The 24,800-nt window shown below is 43.0% G+C and overlaps 1 protein-coding gene across 5 annotated transcripts in view; it reads right to left on the bottom strand.

Moving 5' to 3' along the window:
- Positions 1–1,128: 1,128 nt before the first annotated feature.
- The window catches only part of AOAH (acyloxyacyl hydrolase), a 132,771-nt gene continuing 109,099 nt past the window's right edge, over positions 1,129–24,800 (bottom strand). For 4 of the 5 annotated variants that reach the window (XM_053265146.1, XM_053265147.1, XM_053265149.1 and 1 more), the window contains 4 exons: positions 24,365–24,424; positions 19,202–19,298; positions 13,803–13,879; positions 1,129–1,633 (listed from right to left, as the gene is read on the bottom strand). In XM_053265146.1, coding sequence (XP_053121121.1) covers positions 1,505–1,633; positions 13,803–13,879; positions 19,202–19,298; positions 24,365–24,424 — 363 coding nt within the window. In that variant the 3' untranslated portion in view covers positions 1,129–1,504. The remainder of the gene's footprint in view (positions 1,634–13,802; positions 13,880–19,201; positions 19,299–24,364; positions 24,425–24,800) is intronic. The other variant, XM_053265148.1, reaches the window with a different exon arrangement.

Below are 24,800 nucleotides of genomic sequence, written 5' to 3'. Positions count from 1 at the left end.
ACGGGGCTTTCCAGACAGGGAGAGGGGGAAAGGGGAGCCAGGCAGCTGGCATGGGGAGAGCCCAGCGAGCGCAGGAGGGTGTACCAGACGAGGGTGCACCAGGAAAATGCCTTGCTGCTCGGTGAGTCAGTCCGAGCCCGGCTGCAATGAGGCTCGCGGGGGGGGGGGAGGAACCTCCATGGACCCCACTGCCACCTCCCACAGCTCCTCTGCAGGGGGTAAGTGCCTTAAACAATTTTTTTAAGTTAAAAAAAAAAGTCCATGAACTGAACTGGGGGGGGGGAGTTGAGGGGGTGCCGGACCAAACTGGCGCGGTCTTGTCAAGTCCAGTCTGGACTCGAACTGAACCTGGCCAGCCAGTTCCATGCACATCCCTACGCCCACAGCCCACTCTGGTATCCATACTCTATGGTAGCCCTGTGAGGAGGATGAGCGGGCCGTTATCAAGCTGCAGCCCTGTGGCTCCCCATGAGCCCTGGGAGATGGTAGGCAAACTCCTCTGCCTGCTAAACCTCATTTAAGAGGTGCAGCTGGGAATTGGGTGACCCTATTTTGAGAGAGCACAGTTCAAGGGCTTGCTGCTGGTTCACATGAGAGTGCTAACCTGGCTTTCAGGCTGCTAGCCCTGTTTTTGATGGTCGTGAGAACCGCGTGAGAGAGAGAGAGAGAGTGTGTGTGTGTGAGTGTGTGTGTGAGTGTGTGTGAGAGAGAGAGAGAGAGAGAGAGAGACTCGATGTAAATACTGACAAATCTCAATTATTTCAATAGTAAGTATTTAACTCTCATTGAATTCAATGAGGTGTGTGCCTTTAACTCTGCCTCACCATTACATTTGTCCTCACTAATTAAAACTCTCCCTCTGATAATCTAAAGTGAAATGATAGATTAATACAAATCTTGCAGACCTGATATTCTGCATCAGCAAATGACAACTACTATGCCTTTTTGGTCTTGATTTGCCTTACCAAGGATTTTGTTAGCCTGCAGTTTTAACTGATGTTCTTATTTCTATTTTGTTTGTTACACAACTTTGGTTGCCTTTAAGGCAGAAAGGTGATATAGAAAGCTTTTAATACATTAAAATGCACTGTGTTAAACATGCTGTATGCACAATGATAAAGCATCCAGTTTGACTTGTAGAAAGTTGTTTAATAAGACTACATGAGGAAATCATACCACAGAAAAACAGATGTTCACATTCTCTTATAAGCAACCCAAAGCAAGCCTTTTAATTTGCCCATGATGGAAAATACAATTGTGTGGGTTTGAAACCTAAGCAGGTAGAATCTTCACAAAACCATAATGTACTGTGAGGTGAATTCAATGAAAATTCTACCACCCATTGGTAGAATTTTTTCCCTCTTTTCCTTTTAGATGCTTTGCTTGGTACAGAAGACTGTTGGAGCCACTTTGTGTCTGCCAGCCCTCAGCTGAACAAAGGCTAGCTTGTTTTACTGGGGTGGATATTCTGCAGTGTGGAAAGATAATAGCTAATATTTTGAGATCAGTGCCCCCCTTGACCTTTGAATAATACTGCAATTGCATCATTAGATGGATTCACTTTCCCAAAGACGTGGGGCCATTCACGGTTGATCTTCTCCCATAAGAATCTTGACCCAAGTGCACCAGCAATCTATAGGTAGGCAAAACAAAGGAATTGTACTTCATTTGAATTTTGTGCTAGGAAAAGCATCAGTTAGTAAAGCTACCAAAAAACCAAACAAAGGCCACTGGCCAACTTACTATGCAACATCCTGCATGTGTTTCCATCGCTGCAGGAGCTGCTGTGTGCTCATAATTATTTCCAATGGCTGGACCATTGCATAACTGAGTTGTGCAATTTCTGGTGACCATGAAAGAGTACTCTTGTGCAACTACGTGAATGCAGTATTATGAGCACTCAGCAGTTCCCACAGTGCCAGAAATGTCTACAAGGTACTGTGCTGTATATTGACCCCTGAAAGTAGCTGGCAAAGTTAGCCTTGTCATGATGTTAAATAACTGTCCTGGCAAAATTTGGTTCACAATTAGTGAACTGATAGTTCTTCAGCCCTAACATGGGTTTGATATGGCGCAATGAAGCTCATTGTGATCAGATGTGCTGTTTTCTCAGCCCTATTTTGTTCCTACTGGAAGGCTAGAAATAAAGTCTTCAGTACCTTTTGGAGTGAAAAACTGATGTGAAAGGCAGATCAATCCCTGCCTAGAACACCTTTTGCAACAGTCACCTCTCTTAACTAGTAAATGCACGCTCTTATCTGAAGTTTTTGACCCATAATTTCCCCCCATTCTTGCTATATTAAGGTAGACTAATTTTCATCTCTAAAGCTGCCCCGAATTTACAATGATTATGTGGCTAAAATAAGAAGTAATAATGCTGCTCCATTATGGGCCACATCACACCAATGTGAGAGTTCTGATATAGATATGATTGGCCCGAGGAGATTTTAAGAGAGGGTGATAAATAACAGTCGGAACAAAACATGCACACACATATATATCCTCATGTGTGAAAATTGCAAGAGTGCTGCTCTTGATAGAATTGTGAATATTTGGAAGTTAATATGCTGTGACTTTGAAGCATTTATAATTCTGGTTAATTGGGTCATTTTGTGACAGATTAGCATTTATTTATTATTATTTTACTCAGATTATCCCCATGTATGAGAAAAAGTCATATTATGTAGCTGACATCAGCAGAGTCCAATTTTTAGTAAGTGACCTCTTCTAAAGAATAGGCCTTTCAGTATTTGGAACCTGTTTAAAAAGTATTTAATCTCCTTTCTATCTTTGGTTAATAACTGTCCTCTCTTTTAATTAAGACAACATATTTAATAAATAGGAAAGTTCACTATTGCCCTAGCACGTTTAGTCTTACTACCCCAACATGGGTATGTGTGTTGAGGATCGAAGAATGGAAAAAGGGATGCATATGCATTGGTCAGTCCTCTAGCTTCTGCTAGTTGTCAAATGTACATATAAAATGGATGCTTCGTGATTTCCCACAAGCAACCACATAACTTCTGGCATGGCAACATACACACTTCAATGAGATATATTAACATGGAAAGAATGCTTACCACAATGCTCACCATTCAACAAAAAAGACAAAAAAAAGACAGGCAAGCACCTCATTTCAATGGACATTTGGTCCTCTGAAAAATACAACTATTTCTCCCCATCCTAAATCACGCTGAAATACTTCCAGCTAATTTCCTCCCTGCTACAGAAACTTATTAAATTTCTGTTCAGGTTCTCAGAGTTAGGCAGGGGCTTCTTTTCAGCTCAGCCTTTTAAAATATGTAAATCTCACATGGATTTTTCCAGCTTTGGGTTTTTCTTGACAAACACATTTTGTCATGTGCAAAGAAAGAGTCTAATGACCCTCCAGCTGTGCTCGTCTGCCCATGTAGAGCAATTATGATTCTCCAGAATAAATGCAGACTGGTCCAGTTTGGCAGACTCTCTTGCTTTAGAACTTTTTGAAGCATATAACTATTTTCTTTTATACAGTTTTGTTGAAATGCACAGTCATGTCATATGTACAAAACAATCAACCGCTCAAAGCAAGCATCGCCCTTGAAGCTATGAAATTCCCCAAAAAGCTTTCAGGAGCTGAGAATTGAAGAGTAGAATGCTGGGGGTCATAAGAAAACATACATATCTATTATCGGGCAGGGGGGAATGTGGGGTGGGGGTGGAAGCAGGACTACATGGACTTACAAAAACACTCTTTAGCTAACTTCCCAGAAGCAATTCATTATGGAATAAAGGAATGGGATTTTTAGTCATGCTTACCTTTGAGCTAACCCTTCTTAGATATGAACAGCTTCCAAAAATGGCATCTGACTTAGAGCTTCAATCTCCAACCCATGTATTCTGACATAGCCTCCATTCTCATTTACTGTGAACAGTACCAGAACTATGTCCCTCCTGGTGAAATGCTGTGGCTGTTAAATATCTGAATACAGGAACCACAAGCATAGGGCCAATCATGTGGTTCCTTCTCACCCAACTGCTGCCTGGTCAAGGAGAGGGGCAAGCATTGGGTGAGAAGGGAATCGGGCCCCACCCATATTGTTACTGTATTCAAATGCTTACCACAGTGGAATGAGAAGACACCATCACTTACAAAGGGTAAGTATGGATGGAGCCACAGTCACTTTTGAGTCTCACTGAAGTCAAAGGAACAAGTACAAAAATGAAGTTAGTTAGCTTGTAGATTGCAGGGTAGACTGACAAAGCTTTGAAGGCCAGAAGACTTTGAGCATCAGTTAAAATCTTGAAGACAGGATGGCAAGTGACTAGGAGCTTCTTCCCACGAGCATAAAGAGAGATGGTACAATGGAACATTGGACCTCTGTGTGAAAGAGAGGAGCTGGAGCCCAAAGCTGCAGAGAACTGCAAGACAGCCCACAAACAAAATAAATGGGCACATAAATGGGCTCATTATTGCAGCACTGGAGTTGTTTACAGAAAGTTCTCCAGCATTAGAAAGACACTGGATGTTTGTAAAGGACTCTTCTAAAGCCATGGACAACCCTCAGGAAGGCAGAGAGACGTTTTGCTGAAATTAACAGTGAACTTTAAAGTATTTGAGGAACAATCAAAAGACACTGGCTAACATAATGCACTGTATTATGGAGGCAAGGTATAATGCTGTGCCCTGGGATTGCTGAGGAGTCGGAAGGCAGGCTTGATGGTGCCTTCAGAGTGGGTGGTTATGCTAGCAGTGCTTGCATAGGCGGAACTGTGGGGGGGGGGCAGGCAGGGCACGTGCCCTAGGCGCCACTGAGGTGGGGGTGCCATGCCAGTTCCTGCCACCCCCACCCCATTGCCCACCTGCCCAGCCCCAGGGCCCCTCGGCCACTTGCCTCCAGCTCCGGCCTAGGATCAGCTAGGCCTAGGATCGGAGCAGCCTGCAAACTGCAGAGCTCTTCTCTCCCCGCCTCTCAGCTGATCGGTGGATGGGCGGGGCTTCCAGAGAGGCCTCCCTGAAGCCTGAACTCGGCAGGCCCGAAGGGAGGCAGGAAGCCAGGAAGGAGGCTAGCAGAGTTCCCTGCAGCAGACCCTCTGCCCAGACCATCCAGTACAGCTTTTGCCAGGTAAGCTTTGAATTCCTTTTTGTGGTTACCCCCCCTCCCCCCAATATAAGGATCTGCTTGCCATAGGGCTTTAATATGGGGGGTGGGGCAAGACTGAGAAGTCTCTGAATATTTAATTTAAAACAGACTGAAAAATGTGCTGGCTTTAAAAACAAAAACTATCTAAAAAGGCCTATAAGTGGCTTGTTTCATGTCAGAAAATTACAAACACTTCTGGAACAAATATTTATTCATTCATTCATTCATAAATGCACTTATGTTCAAGTTGTTTTGCAACCCAGAAGTCTGAGTGAGAACTGTGAAGCATGTGTTGTGCTTTTATTTTATTTTATTTTTCTTGTGTGTGAACTGCTCTCCAATAACTTGCAGGGACTTCAGGGTAAATCTGGCCAACATGTGAATGCAGCACCTCCATTTCAGAGGAGATGTGTGTTAAAGGGCTTTAAAAACCTCGTGTGAAAAACCTCCTGGAACCAAACTTTACTGAATTTGTTCAGAATTCTGAAAAAACAGACATAGGCTCACCCTGCATGGTTGAAAGTCTCCTCTGCTAATCTGCAGCAAGGAGGCCATTTTAATAATTAGCGTTGCTAGTGTATTCTAGGCATTAAAAGTAGCACAAATATATAGTACTCAATGTATATCACTATATACTGTAAAGTGTGCATGCGTGTATTCAGTGAAATGTATTTCCAGGCAGCATACTTATTTTGAAATATCAGACTTCAATCCTTGGGGGCCTGGGGTGTGTGGAGGCCCTGGACATTGAGGGGCTGAGGGCCCATTTTAAAATCTCATCTTGGCCCATTCCAACCTTGCTATGCCCCTGGCGGTCACTACACATGGGTTTCTGCACAACACCTGCACGGAAGAAACTTCCATGTTAAAAATGTGTCTCTTGTAAATCGACCGTGAATTTTCCATCCATGACTGGGATATTTGAGAGTTAGAGTCAATAATAAAAGAACAGCATGCTGCTTGTGACAGGAAGGGGCAAATTACAATGATTTCTTAGTCTGGCAGGGGCTGGTTTTGGCCCTGGCAGAACTTGGCTGTCTGCTCCTGTTGCAAATGCCTGTCTAGTGTGGCAAACTAATGTATCCTCCTCCCTCTTGGTGTCAAAGTAAGCACTGGTGTGGTGAATGCACATATACCCCATCATGAACCAACAGTCATCATAAGACAAAGGCTGGCAGGAATCATTCACTGGTTTATAGACACACACACACCACCACCACCACCTTCTTCTTCCCCTATTTTGCTAGTGGCTATTTGGGCAATCCTCTAGGACAAAGTCATGCTTTTTAAAAAGAATGAGATGAGACAGAGAAAATGACACTTGGAATCCTCGCATAACTCCTGACTGTTGTTCTAAGTCTTTTACAGAGATGGCTCATGTTTTCAGGTTTTGATCAACAACCATGTCTAGATGGTACAGTGTTCCTTTTAACAGGGATTTCCAGATATTGTTGACTACAAGTCCCATCATTCCTGTTTGGACAGGGGTGCAATTTCAGTGCATGCCCTAGGCACTATTTTCCCTAATTACGCCTCTGAGTGCTTCTGCACTTTCCCCCAATGGCAACAATGGCAAAACCCAGAGAAGTGTTGCTTGTGCAATCTCCAGTTCTTAGCAGTGCTGCGGCTGCATTTAAACACCGCAGCAGCCCCAGGGTATAGTGTGATGCCTCTGTAACATTGTGCATCATGTTAACCACCAATCAAAAATCAATGACCATTTATCCCCAGAGAAAGAAGCGGCGGAATGAGAAGCACTGGCAGAGAGTTCAAATCCACAGCCAAGAAAAACAGAACCAGCATGGAGTCCCAGATAGCATGATGCAGCACAGAGTCTCAGGTGCATGATACAGCTACCTTGCTGAAGCTAAGCAGGTCTTGGTGTGGTCAGTGCTTGAATGGGAGACTCATGTATGCCATCTTTAGGGATAGGGCCGTAACTCAGTGGTAGAGCATCTGCTCTGCATGCAGAAGGTCCCATGTTCAATCCCTGGCATTGCCCAGCAGGGCTGGGAAAGGCTCCTGCCTAAAACCTTGGAGAAGCCATTGCCAGTTGGCATAGAGTCCAGGCCTGCTCAACTTTGGCTCTCCAGCGTTTTTGGACTAGAACTCCCATAATCCCCAGCCATAGTGGCCCATAGACAGAGATTATGGGAGTTATAGGCCAACATCTGCAGGAGGGCCAAAGCTGAGCACGCCTGGCATAGACAATACAGAGCTAGATGGCCCAATGGTCTGATTCAGTATAAGGCAGCTCCCTATGTTCCCATGGAACAGTGGCTTGAATATCAGACCAGGATAATCTGAGTTCAAACCTTCATTTAGCCATGAAGCTCCCTGGGTAACTCGGCCAGTCATATATCTCTCAGCCTAACCTACCTCACAGAGTTGGTGTGAGTATAAACAGAACCATGCACACTGCCCTGAGCTCCTTGGAGGAAAAGTGGGATACAAATGCAGACAAACCAACAAAAAAAGGCTACTGCACATTTGGGTGACTGTCATGCTTTCAAGGTGGCTGCCACATTTGGAAAAAAACAGGAACTGCCAAGAAACAGGGACTCAGAAATTGTGCCTTGATGTTCAGAGACTGCAAACTTTGGGATGCCCCCTGAATACTTAATTCAGGAGGAATATGTATTATTCATGCTATATGTATGCTATAGTGTCAAGGTTGATACACATCATTATAAGGCTGAGGAGAGGTGTAATGCCCTAGGCCTTTCAGAATGCTCATGAAGAGCGGCTTGTAACTGACAGACAAGAGCACACTAACAGTCAGAATTTGGAAGGGCAATTTGAGGGAGTGAGGAGACTCCGCTAGAATCAATGGGGGAAGAGAGACAAGTCAGAGAAGAGAAAAGGAGAATATAGGAAGTTGCTTATAGTCTCAAACGCAATATATTATTAATTTGTTATTGGGTATATTGATTAATAAGGTAGCAACTGCTTATTGTTGTTCAGTTCTTTGAAAATGATTGAAAATAGCATTCATGCCTCCTGGGAATGCAGAATACTTGCTAAAGTGGCAACATTGGGGTTGCTTCTGCTTACCCTGCTCAAAATGGAAGTATCACAAGCCCGTGCCTTGGTGAAACAGAAAATATTAGACGCGGAGCGGCAGGAAGATTTATCTAAGTCTCCGGGTTTCTACTGTAACAATACTACAAGGTACCTTGTTGCTCCTTTATCTTATCTGCAACACTAACCCCTGCTAACTTGGCAAAGAGGCACCTTTTAATGTGGTGATTCTCTTTATTTAGCAGGGGGAGAGTAACTGGCCCTCTCCACCCCCAGCACAGTACTTCCAGTGACTGTTGCTGGTGTCTATTTTATGTTTCTTTTTAGATTGTGAGCCCTTCGGGGACAGGGTTCCATCTCATTTGTTTGTTATTTCTCCATGTAAACCGCCCTGAGCCATTTTTGGAAGGGCGATATAGAAATAGAATGAATGAATGAATGAATGAAACAATTAGACACCCCCAGATATAGGTTGGCTTTTACACAGGCCAGATGTAGATGCCTTCCCTCTGCTGTCCTTGAAGGTCGCTACAGTGGGACTCCTTATGCGGAGCGTCTATGCCCCTGTGGTGATGGGGAAGTTGAAACAATCGAACATGTTTTGCTTTATTGCTCCTTTTATAGGGACTTACGTTTAGAACTAATATCTCCACTGTTGGCTCGTTTCCCAGGAAATTCGCCTAGCCAACAAGTGGCTTTCCTGCTTGAGGACAGCATACCTGCCATTACTTGGGAAGTGAGGGGCTTTTGTGCAGCAGCTCGAAGAGTGCGCCAGTTTTGAATTAACAGTCCTAGTGCTGCTGTATAACCTTTCAGTTATAACATTGTTGATGGGTTAGACTGTTGACTTTTTAAAAAAAAATTATTTATATTGTAATTGTATTCCCCCCCACCTTTGTTGTGCTGGTCATAGACCGTAATAAACTTTGAATGCTGCTATGCACTCTTTAATAACAGTCTCTGCCTCTTCCATGAGTCTGGAGCAAAATTTCCACTTTATTCTCTCTGACAAGGCTTGGCAGTAGATTGCACAATCTTTCACTAACACATTTGAAACTATTTTATTAAATGAATTGGACAAATACTGAACCACCTGATTCTCGAACAAACTAGAACCCCGTAAAGCCAACTCATGGTGTATATATACAACAGATGATTGGTTTAATAGCCAGCCCTAGGGAGATGTTATGAAATTCTTAGCACTCTCACCAAACTACAATTCCTACTATTCTTTGGGGAAAATCATGGCAATAAGGCCTGTTCCTCAATTTTAAATTTCACTGTGGGTCATCAATTATTTATTGTCAACTCACAGAGGAACATAATCATCGCTATAGCTATTATAGTTTTTATGAAACTACTACTTAATGTTGGCTGAAAACTACAACATTGGGAAGAGGCACTGCACACTAATTTAAATTAGTATATAAAGCAGCTATTCAGATCAGATGTTCTGTTGGACAGGCACAAAATCTTGGCTTTATCATTGACTCTTCCCTTTCCTTAACTCCCTACTTCTGGTCCATCGCCACATTGTGCTTCTTCTCATGTTATAATACTGAGGAAAATATGGACCTTCATCTCCTCCCCTTTGGCAAAAATTCTTATTTACATTCATTTGCTTTTGACTACAGCTGTCTTCTCTCTAACCTTCCATTGTCACACCTCAGTCATCTCACCTCTGTCCAAAACATTATGTCCAAAATCATTCATCTTTCTCATTGCTCTGACTAACACCTCTAGTCTGGCTTCCTGTTCACATCTAGATGTATAGACTTTCCCACTGAACTTTTTCTCACTGAACTTCTATCCTAAAATACTTCTGCCCATAGCTTTCACTCCTGCAGCTCCAACCCCCTCAGCAATCCCGCTCCCTCAAACAATTCCACTCCTTCTACCTTGCTGCCCCTTATGCCTAAAGTTCACTTCCAAAGGGGCACTCCCTTGCTGCCCCATATTCCCAAAGCTCACCTTCTCCCTCACTTCTATTCACTTTCTGATGCTTTCTCTTGTAATTCTTTCATTCCCCCTCAAAACCTGCCTATTCCATGCAGCTTTTAGCATAATCTCTTTGTTCTAATCCAAAACAAAGTCTAAGTATGAGCAACTAAATTGACCACAGATTGGGCCGGTTTGGATGTTACCTTACTGGCCCATGCAATTAGAAATGGGGTTCACCGAGAGCGTGCCCATTGTGATGTCTCCCACAGATGTCACAACTCTCTCCTGGAACATCCCTTCATTGTGTGGGGTGGGTAGGTACTTAAACTAGTAATTGGAGCACTACAAACTAATTTATATTACTATATAAAGCGGCCATTCAGATCAATAGCCTCCCCACATATATATATACACACACACACACACCAAAGTAATGTGCGAGGAGGCTGCCAAGCTATCTGTGGAAGATGCCATGATGGGTGCGCTTTCTGTGCATCCCCTTTCTAATTACAACAGCCAGAAACGTATTTTCTGAACTGGCCCATTTGACCCATCTTTTCCTTCTCTAAAGCAAGATGCATATTGATAGTGCTATATGGTAGTAGTTTTATTACTATAGCTGATTGACCAGGGCGTTTTCCAGATTACACTGTGCCACGTATCCCATAAGTGCCCCTCTGTATTGCCAGTGTTTTGACATCACACTCGCTGCACTATCAGCAGGGTGCCGTCCATATCTGTGATGCCTTGTTTTGAATTTTTGTGATGCGTTGTGGCCTTATAACGTGGTAATAGCGTTGCATGAAAGTAGCTGTATTTTTCCGTGGTAGGCTTGCAATGGAGTTTATGCATTGCGGTGTGTTGCAGTATGGACAGTTCTTTGCCCCTCCCTGTCTGTGCTTGCTTTCTCCGCCCCCTCCCAGTGCGGAGAGAAACAAGCAGGGAGAAATCTTGGCTTTCCCCTCCTTTTCTCCCCAAAGATCCCAACCCCACACCTCCCTCCCTCCTCAGCTTGCTTCCAATAAAAGTTGAGCTTGTCAACACAGAAGTGGAGGGGAGATGGAGGAAGGAGATTGGAGGGTTGTTTTTATTAATTATTATTATTAATCATTATTAATCATCATTATTTATTCCACTGAGGTTCTTTTGTGCATTCCCCTTTTCATTTGCTACTTTGGCCAGAGATTCATACTAGTGCAGCTGAGCAGATTTCTGAATCCAACTGTTTCTTGTGCACTTTTACTGCAAAGGAAGCCCATTGAACTTAATCATTTACTGTGCATTTAATCATTTAAGTGCAATCCCATTTGCTTATTACAATGCAAAGGGCAGGAAGAGAGAACAGTCACTTACTTAAAAGGAAGCCCATTGAACTGAATCATAATTTATTTACTTCTGTGCAATCCCATGGAGGAGTGCTCCCTTCTGCTCCTTCTCCTTCCTCCTATCTATCTATCTATCTATCTATCTATCTATCTATCTATCTATTTATTTAGCGGTTCCCTTGTTTTGTCACTCCAAAGGATCTCCTCACACACCCCACTCCCCCCCTTTAAATTTCCCCCCAGTTATTACTTGAGCAAAACTGGAATGATGCAAGACAAAGTTAGATTTTTGTTTTGGAATGGTGCTTCCCCCTGCCGGCAGATTTATGTAAGGCAGCTGAAAAGTTACAAAAAAATTCTTCACATCTCACCCCACCCCCCCAACAACTGCAAATGGAGCAGGAGGAGGGGCAGATAAACGTGTTTCAATAAGAATATGGACAGTCCTGCCTTGAAAACACGTTGCAATGGATGGAAAATATGAATGGTCACCAGCCTACAACAACGCATTGAATAACGCTTTACTCTCGGTTTTAAACCATTGGACTATTCTGTCACACTTTGCAATGCTTTACCCATTGCAAATCTCATAGTCCAGAAAGTGCCCAGGAGGGGAATCTTGGGGTCGTGGTGGATAGCTCACAGAAAATGTCAACTCACTGTGCAGCAGCCATGAAAAAGGCAAATTTTATGCTAGGCATTATTAGGAAGGGGACTAAAAAAAAATGCAATTATAATGCCCTTACACAAATCTATGGTACAGCCACATTTGGAATAATGTATACAGTTCTGGTCACCATATCTCAAAAGGGATATGTTGCAGACCTGGGGAAAGTGCAGAAGAGCGCAATCGAAATGGTCAGGGAGGTAGAGCACCTTCAGTATGTGGTAAGACTAAAACATTTGTGACTTTGTCATTTAGAAAAAAGGCAACTTAGGGGAGACCTGAGAGGTTTATAAAATTATGTATGGAATAGAGATAGGTGAGTAGAGAGACATTTTTCTCCCTCTCTCACAATACTAGAACCAGGGGTCACTCCATGAAACTGATGGCCAGGAAATTTAGGACCAACAAAAGGAAGTACCTTTTCACACAGCACATAATTAATCTATGGAATTCTCTGCCATGGGATGTAGTGATGGCCACTAGCTTGGATGGCTTTAAAAGGGGCTTAGACAAATTCATGAAGGACAGGTCTATCAGTGACTACCAAACTGGGAGCCCACCTCCAGCCTCAGAGGCATGATGCTTCAAAATACCAGTTGCAGGGGAGCAACAGCAGGAGAGAGGGCATGCCCTCATCTCTTGCCTGTAAACTTCTCAGAGGCATCCGGTGGGCCACTGTGGGAAACACGATGCTTTACTAAATAGGCACTGGGCCTCATCCAGCAAGGCCCATGTAGCTGAGTGGATACTAAAAGCTGCACAATCTCTTGCAGTCTTGGTCTGCTCACCCAAGGGTTTTGTGCTTGCACAAGGACAGTGGACAGTTTTGCATCATTCCCTGCAACATATATGGACTGAAGAAGAGGCTTCACAGCAGGAGGTACATCAATAGTTGCTGAAGTGCATAGTGCTGCACCAATGCAACACTAATTTGGAACCTAAGCTCCTCACTTAGAGAAACCAGCTAGCACAACGTTCGTGTTTAGTCTGAATGTCAGCCAGTATAAGCTAGCAAAGGGCCAGCGTGTTATAGTGGCTAGAGTGCTGGACTAGGACCGGGGAGACTTGAGTTCAAATCCCCATTCAGCCATGAGACTAGCTGGGTGACTCTGGGCCAGTCACTTCTCTCTCAGCCTAACCTACTTCACAGGGTTGTTGTGAGGAGAAACTTAAGTATGTAGTACACCACTCTGGGTTCCTTGGAGGAAGAGTGGGATATAAAATGTAAATAATAATAATAATAATAATAATAATAATAATAAATAATATCTTAAATCTTTGTTAGACTGGCAAGTAGATCCATTTCAAAAGCCCTTGAAATGCATTGCCCACTTGCCTGATGTAAAATAAACAACAAGAAAAGCATTTATATAGCAATTTTGGCTGCTCAAAGTGATTCATGTGCTTTCAGTAACCATTGCAACAACCTTGTAAGGTAGAGCAGCAATTAATATCCCCAATTTGCAGTGGGTAGGGTTAAGGCTGGTGGCTTGCCTAAGGTCAGTGAGTTCATCATCAATATGAGATTTAAACCTGGGGAAACTTTGGTTTAGCTCATAGTATTCTTCAAGTATCCCACAGAGCCAGCTCACATGTAATCAAGAAGCCTGTTGTTTGTAACCTAACACCATGAGGATCATCACTGAAAAGCAATCTCTTATACATGAAAATGTGGTCCATTTTTGCCATGGTCTTTTTTATGCTCAACTCCCAGCCAGTCCTTACCTGGTTAGGATGAAATCCATCCACCGCTTCTATTAGCTGCCAGGGCTCTCCTCCCAACTTGTGCCACTCCTCAGCAACTGTAAATCAGAAAATCACAGAAGATTATGCATCTGCATGAATAAACATCACATTCATTTCATGCAGCATCACAGGCAGTATTTTTAGTAGATGAAGATTATGATGATTTATGAAACATTGTCAGAGCCAATAATATATTCTATCCTCTTTCCTTCCAGGCAACATTTAAGCCCTTCCAAGATATTTGAAAAGGGAAACTCTTTGAACATTAATGCTGGCAGAGCACATGATATATAACTGATTCAAATGGGGACTTTAACACCTCATGACTTAATATATAATAGATTTTCATCAAGCCAGGAAGAGCAACATCACAGCAATTTCCCTGAAGGTCTGATGGAATCTGGACCTGCAAAGGTAAACAAACTGGAGGTCGATTATGGGTGGCCCCAAATAGTTGCCAACAAGTGAAAATTGCACCTGCTGAAAGGCAATTATTTATACTGCTGTATCTCAGCCATTTCTTATCTGATCTGTCTGAAATCTGGCCATCTTACAGTATTTACCACAGAGAGTGCAAAATGTCATGCAGTTGGGACAAACCATCTTGATTTTATAATAGAGTGTTCATATATTATAATGCGCTACTACAATGGTTAGAGAATTCACAATTCCACAGCAGTCTGAACTATCTCCACATAAGTGTGAACAACAGCAACTCCCTGTTCAGAGAAATGTGCATCCAGTGCATTCAGAAAAGTTACTCTTACAAGCCAGAATGTTTCTCTCAAGTTTGAACTACATGTCTATTGACAGTAAAATTTCACACCCTGTCATTTGACGTTGTTTCATATGTGTAATGTCTTTGACAGAAGATCCATTTTCATAGCCAAAGAGCATGAAGACTCCCCACGACTTCCCTCTCGTAGCTCCCATTTCCATCTTCTTTTGCTGTGTTTGTTACATAAATCTTTATTAATGTTATAAAAAACACAAACCCACAAGATTTAAGAAGAGCAAACAGGGCCTCATCAATTTAAAAATGTTTACACCTCGTAAGGAAATACATCTAAACAATTCCTCTCCACTTCCTCCCTCTCCCAGCTTATGAAAAGTCAGAGGCTGCATTCATATGTAACGTGGAATGGTGGGTCCAATGGAACTGTGGTTCTATGCCCTCCTTCCCCCTGCTCTCCCATGCGAATTCAGACATTCAGGAGAGCTGCCTCTCTGCAGTCAGTGAGACTTCAGAGAGGCGGGGAAGCTAACTGTGCAGACTTCCTTCTTTACAGAAAGCCAACCTGCAAAGCCAATCACTTCCTCCTTCAATTCCGATTCAAGGGCCAGCAGCCTGTGGTTCCAAATTCGGACAAACTGCAGGCTGCTTGGAACATTGGGTTGCAGGAACAAAATTTACTTGAACCTGAGGATTCAGATTGAATCCGAAGGTACAGATTGGAGTCCCAATGCCGAACCCTCAGTTTCATAATCACACCCAAATGCAGTTCCTCGCATTCAGACATAATGTCCATGGAACCATAGTCCTATTCAACTGTAGTTCCGTGTTACATGTGAATGTGACCACGGGTAGGGAATGGGGGGTGGTGATAGCAGAGTAGCAGTGGCAACAGCAGCTGGGGGTGGAGGAAAAAGCACGTGCTCCCACTTCCTCTGTAGGGAGAGAGTAGTGTGCAGTGTGCTCTGGCAGAGAGAAAGAGAGGTGTACAGTGCCCTGCCAGGTGGGGTGATAGAAGAGAGGTGTGCTGCATGCTCTGGCAGGAATGTGGTGGGGTGGTGAGGATCAGGGGAAAGAGAATCTCTGCATGTCACTAGGGATAGGGTATCAGGCTCTCTGCCACAGTAGGTGAAGTTGGTGCTTGGGCTGTGCCATTTCTTTGTTATATTCTCCACTGACATACTAATTTCAGAACGTGCTGGATGTGATAGTACCCATAATGAAAGCTGTATTTCTGTCATGTCACTTTCCATCGTCAATATCCCCTCATTGATTTCAAACTTCTCAGCAGCTCTTGTTCTTTGATCAACTGCATGAGAGCCCAGCATCAGTAAGAAATGGCTAAGACATAGCAGTTTAACTCTTTTCCCTTGAACAGGTGTACTTTTCAATTTTTTGCAACTGTTTTTGTGCACCCATAACAAAGAAACAAGTTCCTTTTCCTTTTGCTGGTTTAGAGTCTATAAAAAGTTCAGAGCAATTGCAAAGGTGTTACCCTTTCAGTTGCATATTAATAAAGTTATTAGGTGTTATTCAGTTCCTAGTTTATATATGTATTGACATCATTTGCTTCAGATTACATTCTTTGACTTTTTATGTTATGAAATGTCTTTTGAATAACATGATACCAGAAGAATTCCCCTTGCAATTTGTTCAGAGTGACTCTGTATATTAGCTGGACTAATGAAATGATATCTTCAATAAGGTATAAAAGTTCAAGGTAAAGTATTTTAAATGTCCAGAAGCCTTTTGTCCATCTAAGCCTATGCTTTAGATGGACAAAAATGAATTCCTTGATCAATAATAACCTTAGGCATAAAACATAGACTTCTGTAATGTGTTAAAATGACTGCTTGGTTGTAGCCAGCTTGTATTTTTGGCTTAGCAAATTTTCCTCAAACTTTAGGATGGTTACCCCAACCCAATTTATTTCTCATCCTTTTAATGTATCAAAACAGCTGTTAATAGACAAATGTAGGATTAACTATAAAGACCAGAAAGACTGCTGGCTATTTATATTTTGCAATACTGTTACAAATCTGGTTTAGTTTATGAATCAAATGGGTTCTTGATTTAAAGGGATAAAAGCAAGTACTATGCATATGTATGTTGTCTAAAATCATCTTATTGTTTTTGTAGGGTGTGCAAATTTGATGATTTGTGGACATTCAGAAGGTACCTTATTTTGTATGTTAATTATATTTGTATATCTGTTTTTGAAAAATAAACAATTTTTAAAAAGCAGTTGTCAGACATTCGTCCCAATCAAATTGTCACAGAATCCTATATTTTGCCTCTACTATTCATCCAATTAGTATTCTGGAGGCTTCAGAAAAGGAATACGCAAATTTTGGCCTGAGAGATAAGAAGACAGCATCATCTACTAAACTTCCTACGATACTGGACGAGGTCTTGTCCCCAATGAGATCAGCGCCCAAACTCTCAACCCTAAAAGAAACAGGACTTCATCCAATACAAAAATTTTAGATTGCAACCACTGCTAAATATTTTATACTTGGAGACTGTAAAAAGGGTTTGCACCAACTTTAGCAAGAGAGAACTGAAAAATAGGTCAATGATTAGAACAGAGGCAGCTTAGGAAGAAACTCAACAACTGACACTTGTAAAAAGCAGAAGCCCTTAATTGCAAACATGCTTATGAGGCTGTGAGGAACACTGCCAAAGGTTGCATTGCATTTTGATCAGCTTTTGTTTACCTGTGTGAGAGGGAAATTATATTGATTTTCTCCCCAAATTTGATTTAATAAGTTTAGCATTTTATAGTAATTTGTCACATCAGCAAGCAGATAATGACTTTTATAAAATATTAAGAAGGTATTCAGAATTGTTTTGGTTTAAGCTACTGGCTCCTTTAATAATTTACTGTAAGTAAAGAATAAGTGATTGCATAACTATGTAAAAGGAATGTTAAGTAACTGAGGTTGGTAAGTCTCAAAGCACTTATGCCTTGATCCATTTATGAAAGCCCCATTTATGGAAGCAGGCTTGTACATATGCACTTGCCTTATCGGATTGGCAACCGCAGGAAGTAGATCGGCTCCAGATACACATCCACACAGCCAATTTTCACACATCTTAGCTGCCTTTGCTAGTGGCATGAGGCAACTCATATTTGCCTTTGCCACTAACCCCAGTCTTGCTCTGACATCACGCTGAGCTCCAAGGCCTTACAAAGCCAGACTGGGGAAAGGTTCAGCCTGGGAGGACCAGCAGGGTTGGTGACCCCTCGCTTCAGTAGCAGGAGCTCCAGTAGAACAAGCCGCCCACAGTGCCTTCAGACACTGCAGCAGCAAACAAGGTAGCAGCCCCACCACAATGACTGCTGCTGTTGGTGAGTTTACTGCCTTGGCCTTGCTGCTGGAGCTGCTGAGGAGATTGGTGCAGCTTATTCCACTGAGGCTGCCAATGCTGACAGCCCTGTCAGTCCTCTAGCTTCCCTTGCCACAGCTACTATTCCTCCTCCCTCCCTCTTGCCCTATTTGCTGGCCTTTCCTTTCTCCTTTCAAAGGCCAGGACCGCACATAGGAGCCACTGCTGTCACTTCCCTGCCCTTTTTAGCCTTACCGTGTCCACTTTTGTCCAGGCAGAGAAGGGCGGGGGGCCATAGCCCCAGTTCTTGCAGGCCTCTCACCACTAACAAGCTGGTGAGCTAATTTGTGAAACCTTGTGAAGTCTGCTCATATAGAGACACTCAGAAAGTCCTACATTCATTTTTTTTTTAAAGAATGGCCCACTTTTTTCTCTGCTATCAGATAAAATCAACAACAACAACAACAACAAGAAGGGGACCAGGCATAATAAAACCAATCACCATACAGACTGAAGGCCTGCTGGGAAAGTCTTCCTATGGCATCAAAATATCACCAGGGAAGGGGACAGATGGATCTCCCAGGCAAGGAGGTCCACAGCCAACGTGCCACAGCAGAGATATGGCCTTCCTTACTGAAATATGCTGATCAGAGATAACAAAATCAAGATGTAGGTTATCACTGTGTTCCACTCATTAGGAAATGGAAAGAAGTTTAGTTCCAAAGTTTCTTCCCACTGATCTCTCACTTCTTCTTATGCTGCTCTCAGTCAGATATGGGTATCTAGCCCTTAAAGAAGAAATCCTTGGGTATCACAGAACTCCATTAATGTTTTGTGGGCATTGGTATTTTGGTAAAGAGAACTCATGAATGACAGCCATCCTCTTACCCACATAAGGAAGCTCAACCGTATGAAGAAAGCTGCACCAATGAAACTCAGCCTACAAATCACAGCCCCTTTAAGCTGGCAGGTATTGTCCCTCCCACCAATAATGTATTGAATTCAGTTGTTAAGACTTAAACTTGGTCAAGCTGATTTTTCAAGCCATAACAGGCAAAGGGCAAGGGAGCAAAATGGGTCTAGATATGTGAAGGCCAGGAAAAAAAATCTGAGAGGGGGGAAATGGGGGGGGGCTATCCCACCCCAGCCAGGCCTTCATATCTCTAAGTGATGTTCACAACTCCACAAATCTTGTCCATATTTTTGGGCAACACCAATGGAACTGTATCGTTTAGACTTGCTGGCAATACCCCTCCTACCGTTGATGGACTGAATGACAGTTTATTCAGCTCTTGCAAACTTGGCAGGAACTTACTTTCTTTCAGTGGGAAATCCAGATAGAAAATATCAAAATTGGTGTATTTCTGAGACTTTGCTATTTCCTTCAGGACATTGGAAAGCTGTGCGGCTCTCTAGGGAAAAAATTCATAAGACATGTGTTTATTTTATTGCTACAAGGACTTTTTTCCTGCTCTGTCTGATAAGAGTTCAGAGCAAGTCACAGTAATATAAACAACACAACATACAAGCTAGGTCCTGCCACAGTGCTTCAGCTTCTATGCTGAAATAAATAAATGTGTAATTAAATAGGCAATTTGAAATCAAAGTCACAAAACTGAACCCTTCTTTGTACAAATAGTTGGCCTTACTTATGCACTACCTTGGCCTATACACCGTCACTATGAGGATTCTATTCAACTGCAGCTGTCAGCTTTGCAAAGCAGGCCTAACAAAGCCTAAGCATGAAACACCCTTTCCCAGCTGATACAGGAATTACTTAGAGGACTCTTGGGGGAATATAGTGAGCAAAACTGCTTGAATGGAATGGTCCTCAGAGCTGCCACTTTTCATTCAATTCACTTCAAACGCAGTCAGACCTTCAGGGTGGCACATGACTATATTACTTCAGGATGCACAAGGTTGGGTGACAGTCTTTGCAAACACCTCCATGTCAAAAGCTTTCCTGCATGTGAAGAGCAAACATACCAGAGCTAGGCTCTTCTCGGAGATGCGTATGCAAGCTGCTGATAAACATATCGAGTCAGAAAGTGAACTAGATAGATGGCCTATGAGACCCTGTCCAACTTGTTCCTACCTGCATTTTTAAGGAGCACAATCCTAGAAAAAGACAAGAGAATATTCCTCCTTGCAAATGGTTCCTACTATGAGAATGAACAAGGAATTGAAACCTACAGAGCATCGTGCAGGCATTTCAATCCTATGTGAACACATTCGGGTGCATATCTAGGGTTTAAATATTTATGACCCTGAAACTGACATCAGCATTCAGAATGATCAGGGGGCTGGAGCACCTTTCCTACAAGGAAAGGCAATAACATCTGAAGCTTTTTTGTTTAGAACTAAATGTGACAATAGTGGTTTCTAAAAGTATGTATGGTGTGGACAAAGTAGGCAGAGAAAAGTTTTTCCGCCTCTTTCATAACACCAGAACCTGCAGTCACCCAATGGAAACAATTGGCAGGAGATTCAGGCCAGAGAAAAGGAAGTACTACTTCACAACACAGACTTAATTTTTTGAAATTAACCTCTGCCTCAGGATGTGGGAGTAGCCACTAACATAGAGGACAGTAAAGTAAAGTGTGCCGCCAAGTCGGTGTTGACTCCTGGCGACCACGGAGCCCTGTGGTTGTCTTTGGTAGAATACAGCAGGGGTTTACCATTGCCTCCACACACCCACACAGTATGAGATGATGCCTTTCAGCATCTTCCTATATCGCTGCTGCCCATAGTCTGGGAAACATACCAGCGGGGATTCAAACTGGCAACCTCTGGCTTACTAGTCAAGTCATTTCCCTGCTGTGTCATTAGGTGGCTCTTATAGAGGGCAGTAGACCTACTGAAATTCAGTTATGAAGGTGGGGATACTGTACACAGCTACAATGTCCCTGAGAGCATGCTGGCAAGCCCTGCACATTAAGAGCCCACCCACCAGTCTCCATGATAACAGTATTTGTCTGAAGAGACAAATGTTGTACTTATTGAGTGATTCTTTCCATAATTAGAATGCTGGAACATCCCAGTGTTCTAATCACAGGAAGAGCTTCTCCACAAAGATAGTATGTAGTGGTTAGAGTGCTGGACTAGGACCGGGGAGACCTGAGTTCAAATCCCCATTCAGCCATGAAACTAGCTGGGTGACTGTGGGCCAGTAACTTCTCTCTCAGCCTAACCTACTTCACAGGGTTGTTGTGAAAGAGAAACTCAAGTATGTAGTACACCACTCTAGTCTAGGCTCCTTGGAGGAAGAGCGGGATATAAATGTAACAACAACAGCAACTGGTGTCAGCAAAAACATTCAGATGTTTATAGAAAAAGCAAAGAGCATGTGGAGTACACACTTAACAATCAATGGCGAGACACTTGGAGAGCTTAGCATTAGAAGAGGTATTTTCCAAGGGGACTTACTATCCCTCTGTTTTTTGTAATCTCCATGACCCCACTTTCACAAATACTAAACAAAACAGGCCTCGGATACCAAACATCTAAAACATCAAGTAAAATAAACCATCTGTTCTATATGGACAATTTGAAGTTGTATGGAAAGATCCAATCAGAAATCGAATCACTGCTAAACACTGTCCATATACTCAGTAGCGATATAGCAATGGAGTAGACAAGTAATTAATAATGAGCAGAGGAAAAATAACAGAAACAGAAAGAATAGAACTGCCCAATGGAAGCAAGATCAAGAACCTGGAAGACAAAGAACATTACAAATGCTTGGGCATTCTTCAGGCTGATAACATCGCACACACTGAAGTTAAAAGAAAAATAGGAAGTGAATACATCAGGAGAGTTAGAAAAATCCCAAAGTCTAAACTCAGTGGCAGGAACACCATACAAGCCATAAACACCTGGGCTATGCCTCTTATTAGATACACTGCAGGAATAATAGACTGGACCCAGGCAGAGCTAGAGACGCTAGATCATAAGACCAGGAAAATAACGACCATCACTCATGCTCTGCACCCCCGCAGTGATGTAGATAGGCTATACCACCCTGGCAGCTCAGGTGGAAGAGGAATGCTGCAAGTCCATCAAACAGCAGAGGAGGAGAAAAGAGGTTTTGAAGAATATATAAAGAAGATGCACTTTAAATGGTCAATAACAAGAAACTATTAAACACCAATGAAACAAAGCAGGCCTACAAGAAAGAACAAGTCAAGAACCGAGCAGAAAAATGGAAATATAACCCACTGCATGGTCAGTATTGGCACAATATAACTGGGAAATCAAACATCACCAAGACCTGGCAGTGGCTTAAGAATGGCAACTTAAAGAAAGAAACAGAGGGTTTAATACTGGCTGCACAAGAACAGGCACTAAGAACAAATGCAATAAGAGCAAAAGTCAAAAAATCCACAACAAACAGCAAGTGCTGCCTTTGTAAAGAAGCAGATGAAACACTGGACCACCTAATCAGCTGTTGTCAAAAGATCGCACAGACTGACTACAATCAAAGGCATGACAAGGTAGCAGGGATGATACACTGGGACATCTGCAAAAAAATTCAAGCTACCTGTAGCCAAAAATTGGTGGGACCATAAAATTGAAAAAGTTGTAGAAAATGAAGATGTAAAAATATTATGGGACTTCCCACTACAAACAGACAAACATCTGCCACACAATACACCAGATATAACTGTAGTCGAGAAGAAAGAAAGGAAAAAGTCAAAATAATCGACATAGCAATACCAGGTGAGAGCAGAATAGAAGAAAAAGAAATAGAAAAAATCACAAAAGACAAAGATCTACAAATTGAAATTGAAAGGCTGTGGCAGAAAAAGACCAAAATAATACCAGTGGTAATTGGCGCCCTGAGTGCAGTTCCAAAACAACTTGAAGAGCACCTCAACACCATAGGGGCCACAGAAATCACCATCAGCCAGTTACAAAAAGCAACTTTACTGGGAACAGCCTATATTCTGCGACGATATCTATAACAGCAACAATATTGACAATAAAATCCAGCCATCCCAGGTCTTTGGGAAGGACTCGATGTCTGGATTAAACAAACTAGTCAATAACACCTGTCTGACTGTGTAAATCAATAATAATAATATAATATTTGTGTCTTCAGACAAATGCTGTAATTGTGGAGGGAAAGGTAAAAGAACACGTCACTGTGTCCACAAGTAGGAGAATGCCTGAATGGGGCTAGTGTGCCACTGATTACTAGCTGCAACAGTGGGAGGGGACTATGATCACCTCCAGGTTGGCTATCTGGTTGGCCACTGTGGGAAACAGGATGCTGGACTAGATAAGCCTGTGGCCTAGGATTCTTCTTATGTCAAGCAAAACCAACTAGACAATGTTATTCATGGTATAATTTGGATTGTGAGTTCCTTGAGGGCAGAACTACTAACATTTAGAGGGAACATAGGAAGCTGCCATACACTGAATCAGAACATTGGTCTATCTAGCTCAGTATTGTCTTCACAGACTGGCAGCGGCTTCTCCAAGGTTGCAGGCAGGAATCTCTCTCAGCCCTTTCTTGGAGATGCCAGAGAGGGAACTTGGAAGCTTCTGCTCATCCCAGAGCGGCTCCATTCCTTAAGGGTAATATCTTGCAGTGCTCACATACTGGACCGGGTCTCACGATCAGTGAGACCCGGTTCCTAGCGGTGAGTGGGAAGAGCGGGCTAAGCCTGCTCTCCCCGCTCATGAGTGGGCAGGGAGCCGTGGGCGGCCGGATCAGCCGCCCACACGATGGCCAGCTCCGAGACAGAGCCGGCGGGGGCTGAGGAGCTCAGGGCATACTGGGGAGACCATACTGGTCTCAGGGCATACTGGGGAGACCTGCAAATGCGCAGGGCATACTGGGGAGACCCCCGAGCCGGGAGGCTGCTTTTAAGCCTCCCGGCCAGGGTTCTACTCATGAGTAGCCGCAGCACAGAGCTGCGCCACGGCTACTCATGAGCAGATAGCCCGGGTTTGCGGAGCGCTCACTCCGCAAACCCGGGCTAAGGGGCGGGTTACAGGAGCGGGTTAGCCGCTCCAGAACCACCGGGCTTGGCTGTGAGCCCGGTGGTTCTGACGATCACAAAAATCGGGCTAGGATTTTCGTACCCCGATTTTTGTGATCGTAAGAATAGCCCCATAGTCTCCCATTCATATGTAACCAGGGTGGACTCTGCTTAGCTAAGGGTACAAGTCATGCTTGCTACCACAAGACCCTATAGAAATCCTATAGGCAGCTTTGATTCTATGGTATTGAGCAGGATATAGATTAACACAACCAACTCACCTGATTCCAACAAAACAAAACAAAACAAAACATTCTAATTTAGAATACCAAATACTGACTGACATGTTGAAGAAAATTACTCGAAGACTTCCATTGAAATGCCTAATTTGTCCTTTCAGTTTTAATGGGACTACTTTGAGTAATTTTCCTCATAATGTAGACCACTGTTTTAATAAGTAGAACTTCCAAATATATTTTCAAATTGCTTACCGCTGAGGTTAGGTTCCTAAGTGTGCCATTCGAAGACATCCAGCCATTGCAAGGATTGATCTGTGTGATTGCAGAAAGTGATATTTTAACGGGGGGGGGGGAGAGAAGGAGGGTGAACTCCAGCCTCAGATATCTGCATGGCCCAGGGAGACACCCAAAACATCAGACTATCAGAAGTCTAGATAAACAGAAGAGATTATTTGATAATGTTACATATCTGCTCATTTATAGCTACACTATCAAAACTAGTTAGGAAACACAGTGAATGAGGATAATCCAGATGGATTATGGAACAGTTAAGAACATAGGAACATAGGGAGCTGCCTTATACCAAATCAGACCATCTAGTTCAGTACTGTCAGCACAGACTGAAAGATGGGCTATAGATAAGATGCAGAGGCGTAACTATAGGGGGGCAGGGGGGGCACATGCCCCG

Source organism: Hemicordylus capensis, chromosome 6 (genome assembly GCF_027244095.1).
Source record: "Hemicordylus capensis ecotype Gifberg chromosome 6, rHemCap1.1.pri, whole genome shotgun sequence".
Classification (NCBI taxonomy): domain Eukaryota; kingdom Metazoa; phylum Chordata; class Lepidosauria; order Squamata; family Cordylidae; genus Hemicordylus; species Hemicordylus capensis.
This window is presented reverse-complemented; position numbering and strand designations above follow the sequence as displayed.